This window comes from Odontomachus brunneus, unplaced genomic scaffold (assembly GCF_010583005.1).
Source record: "Odontomachus brunneus isolate Ranch 3 - 2012 unplaced genomic scaffold, Obru_v1 Obru_scaffold_038, whole genome shotgun sequence".
NCBI lineage: Eukaryota > Metazoa > Arthropoda > Insecta > Hymenoptera > Formicidae > Odontomachus > Odontomachus brunneus.
Genome location: NW_022639488.1, coordinates 24,251 through 28,589, shown reverse-complemented (window position 1 = coordinate 28,589; position 4,339 = coordinate 24,251). Strand labels below are relative to the sequence as shown.

The 4,339-nt window shown below is 51.7% G+C and overlaps 1 protein-coding gene across 2 annotated transcripts; it reads left to right on the top strand.

Annotated features, from left to right (window-relative positions):
- The first annotated feature begins 69 nt into the window (after nucleotides 1–69).
- LOC116844012 lies at nucleotides 70–1,528 on the top strand. Of its 2 annotated transcripts, none has more exons than XM_032815066.1 (2): nucleotides 70–739; nucleotides 826–1,528. In XM_032815066.1, exons 1-2 carry the CDS (start codon nucleotides 105–107, stop codon nucleotides 935–937), a joined length of 747 nt encoding a protein of 248 aa, XP_032670957.1. In that variant the 5' UTR covers nucleotides 70–104; the 3' UTR covers nucleotides 938–1,528. The 2 variants fall into 2 exon arrangements, with proteins under 2 accessions (XP_032670957.1, XP_032670958.1); XM_032815067.1 differs by having other exon boundaries at nucleotides 822–1,528.
- Nucleotides 1,529–4,339: the final 2,811 nt, after the last annotated feature.

The following is a 4,339-nucleotide window of genomic DNA, read 5'->3' as shown; positions in this document are numbered from 1 at the left end:
CTGTTCATGTTGTTTTTCTTTTCATTTTTTGAACGTCTTGGATTTTTCCTACACCTTAAGATAACATGGCTCCTCTCATTGAACGTGAGCGAATACTTATTCTTATGATGAAAGGCTATGGAAATATGACGAGATCTAATGAAGATGTACAGATTTTATTCAACGATACTTTTAGGGTAGGAGCTGAACAGATATCCAAGTCGACTGTACAAAGGACAATTGCACGTTTCAATTTGAGTGGAAGTGTAAAGGATCTTCCTAGATCGGGTCGCCCTGTTGCAGCAACTAATCCAGAAAAACAGCTGGATGTTGCTCTCTCAGTTATTGAAGATCGTCACAGTACGGTTAGGAAATTAAAACAGCAACATGATATTAGTGTTGGATCTACACATAATATTTTGACAAAAAATTTAAGGTTCCATCCATACAAAATTAAACTTGTACATGAACTGCTTGAAGATGATTCTGATAGACGCCTTCAGTTTTGTGAATTGATGATGGCCCAAATAGATGCTGATGGAAATTTATTGAATAGAATTTTATTTTCAGACGAAGCTACGTTTGAACTTAATGGCAATGTCAATAGGCATAATTTTAGGTTCTGGAGCGATAACAACCCAAGATGGATGTCTGATACTCGCAATACTCAATATCCTGAAAAATTGAATGTCTGGGCCGGGATTATTAATAACAGAATAGTTGGGCCCTTCTTCATTGACGGAAATCTTACTGCGGTGAAGTACGAAGAGATGTTGCGAAATACAATCATACCGGCGATTCAGGCAATTGTGGGCGATGATTTTCATCAGACGTGGTTTCAGCAAGATGGTGCAGCTCCTCATTATGGCCGAGATGTTCGTGCCTACTTAAACACAGTATTTCCAGCGAGGTGGATAGGGAGAAGAGGAGCTATAGAATGGCCAGCCAGATCCCCTGATCTTACACCACTTGATTATTTTTTGTGGGGTTATCTCAAAGATAGGGTATATCGAACGAAACCAGCAAACCTCGAAGAACTTCAACAGAGAATAAGAGATGAAATTATTGCCATTGATGCAGACATGATTCGCCAAGCTGTAGCAGCATTTTACAACCGCATAGCGTATTGCCAGACAGCTGGGGGCGAAAACTTTGAGCATTTGCTCAAATAAATAACTTCCAATCCTGCTGCAATTGCCTGGCTTTACCCTTCCATCCCATAAACGGCTGGGATGCTCATCAGCCTTGCCTTCACTGGCCGGGCATCACCCAACCTTGCCCTAACCGGCTGGGATCCAACCAGAAGATCCAACCAGCGCACACACGCACACACACAGCAGAGAGGGTTTGGAGTCGTTAACTACTGTGGAAATGACGAACCACGGGGTCCCTATCTCTCCTGTGAACACATTTGCACACACACGCACACACACAGCCTTCACTGGTTGGATCTTGTTCTGATCTTGCCTTCACTGGTTGGATCTTGTTCTGATCTTGCCTTCACTGGTTGGATCTGATGAAACTTTCAAGCCTCATAACTCGGAAGATACTTAACGAAAATACATTTGTTTATAGTGTTTTGGAAAGGTCTCGAGATAAGCTACAAGAATATGCAATAAAAAGTAGGCAGTTCCATTTAAAAAAGTTAATGTGATTTCGATCTGACCTTGGCGACGTCATCCAAGGTCAAACTGATAAAATCAGTAAATAGATCTTTTGAAACCCTACAACTTTTATCTGAAACATTTTTTTCTAAAATGCTTAGTTTTCGAGATATTTCACCGGCCCGGGACTTTTTGAACACCCTGTATATATATATATATATATATATATATATATAGGATGTCCCGCGTAAGACGGACCAAAAGAAAAATATAAGTAGAACACATAAAAGTGAACAAAAATTATATGACATTTTTCAAACAACCACGTAAAATTTCGAAATATTAATTAAAATAGTTGAGCATATCAGAGCGCGGCGACACGGCAGGTGGGACATATGGCTCGCCGCGGCCGGCGAAGAAAATGGATGATTGCTCGCGGGCCTTGTAGGCCAGAAAGGTAGGCCGTTTGGCATATTGAAATGAGTAGCTCCGTGTGTGCGTCTGTGTACGTGTGCGTCCTTTCATTTTCTTCGCCAACCGCTGCGAACCATATGTCCCGTCGCGTCGCGCGTTCTAATTTGTCCAACTATTTTAATTAATATCTCGAAATTTCACGTGGTTGTTTGAAAAATGACCTATACAATTTTTGTGTGTGAGGGGGGAAGAGAAAGGCACTGGATAAGGATGAGGACAAGATCGGGGAAGGGATGGAGGAAGAAGCTCGGGATGGCCTGACCCTAAGAGCAGGGAAAAGAATCAGGACTTCTTGCTCACGCGACTCGACTGGCTGAGGGAGTGCGGGGGGTACATCGAGGAAGTAACAACTAAGAGTAAAAAGATGAGCAAAAGAGAAAAGAAGGAAATTAATGAAACTAAAAACGAAATGGTTCGGTTCTGTGAAGACATAGCCAAGGTCTTCAAGAAAAGAACCGAGTGTCTGGAAGGATGGGTACGGGAAAGGGAAGGATGGGTGCGGGAAAGAGATGAGCTGATAAAAGAGAATGGGAAGAGGGAGGAGAAGCTAGGGAGGTAATGTTGAAGGAATGGAGGAATAAGGAAAGAGGTTGGGATATTAAGAAGAGCGAGTGGGAAAAGGAAAGGACAGACTGGATGAAGGAGAGGACAAGGATGGAGGATAGGATACAGGAGTTAAAGGATGTAGGGAAGGAAAGGGTAGACCGGGCTGTGTCCCCCTTCCCAGAGATGAGGCCGTACATGTGCGACTGGGCGACGTCCCCGCTGCGGACGCGGTCTGCCGGGGTTCCGGTGGCGGGGGGCGGGGCCTGTCGTGCCCGTTGCGCCGGCCGCGGCTCCGTTGGCTGGCCGTTGTTGGAACGCGGCGCGTGGGGCGGGCAGCAGCAAGAAGAGGAAGGAGGGCCCCGGGAGAGGCGAAGGGAGAGTACAGGACTCGGGGCATCCGATGACGCCTAGGGTGCTGCCGACGCCACCGACGACGGCGGCGGCGGTGTCGGTCCGCCTGGGACAGGGTGGGGGGCCTCACGTATGCGGAGGCTCTTCGCCGGGTTCGAGAGCTTCCTCTTGGGGATGTCGGGGTTCGGCCGGTATTCGTGAGGAGGGCCGCAAATGGCGACCTCCTCCTGGGGCTGGCCGGCCCCGACAGGGAGAGAAGGGATAGGGGAGATGACGTCCTGGCCGATAGGATCAGCCTCCCCGAAGCCTCGGTTATGAGACCGAGAAGGTGGGGGGAGGTCTGGCTCGTCGGTGTTGACGAGTCGGTTCTCCCCGAAGAGATTGCCAAAATCCTCGCGGTAAATGCGGGCCGGCAGAGGTCCGGGTGAGCCTCATCCGGCGGGGATGGGGGGGGCGGCGTCGTTTAGCGGCGGCTCCCTTTTGATGCCGCCGTCGTTGTGATCCGGGAGGGTTGGGTGGCGCTGGGGTGGGCGGGTGCGCGGGTAGAAATGCTCGCTGCCCGCCCGCTCCAGTGCCACAAGTGCTGGAGGCTCGGCCACATCCGGGCGGCCTGCATCGCGTCGATAGACCGGAGTGGGCTTTGTTACCGGTGTGGCCGGGCCGGGCACATCGCGCCTGCACAGCGAGTGCGGCCTGCGCGGTATACTTCGAGGATGGTAGGGACTCGGGCCACCGGGCGGGTGGCCCCGAGTGCCCGTTGGGAAGGATTGGTAGTGCTCCGCCGGGCGGGAGGCCGACGGGGCACCGGAGGGGCTGGCCTCTTAATGTAGCCGGACCCGCGAGAGGTGTGCTGGCGGACCCCGAGAATTTTCGTCCCGGGGTCCGGCCGGCGGAGAGGGCCCCGGTCTGACCATCTAGACCGTGGCCACGGCGCCGGCTGCACACTGCGGCCGGCGATGGGGGGAGCCGGGACCGGGTCGCTCCCTGGCGGGGCCCTTTCATGGGCTTCTCGTCTCGGGGCGGCTCGTCCTCGGGGTGATTACGCCCTGTTCCGGCTCCCTCTCCTCTACGGGTCGCTTGGGGGGTATGCGGGGGTGCACCCTCCTGGTGTATATCAGTTGGACACGGGGCAATTGGACACAGTCCAATCACAAGTCGCTGTTCCAAGGGACCCTACAAATGTCTCTAATCACACGGTGCTGTGATTGGCTGTGTCCAAATGCACCATGTCCAAGTGCACCGCTCCCGCACCCTCCTATCATAGCGGCCCGGGAGGGAGGCGGCGCGGTGATGGGTCGCACCGCGCCGCTGCTAAGAGGGATCATGACCGGGGGTGATTTATTACCCCCGGTTCGGGAGGAGTCCTCGGGACAGCGGAGGGGGGT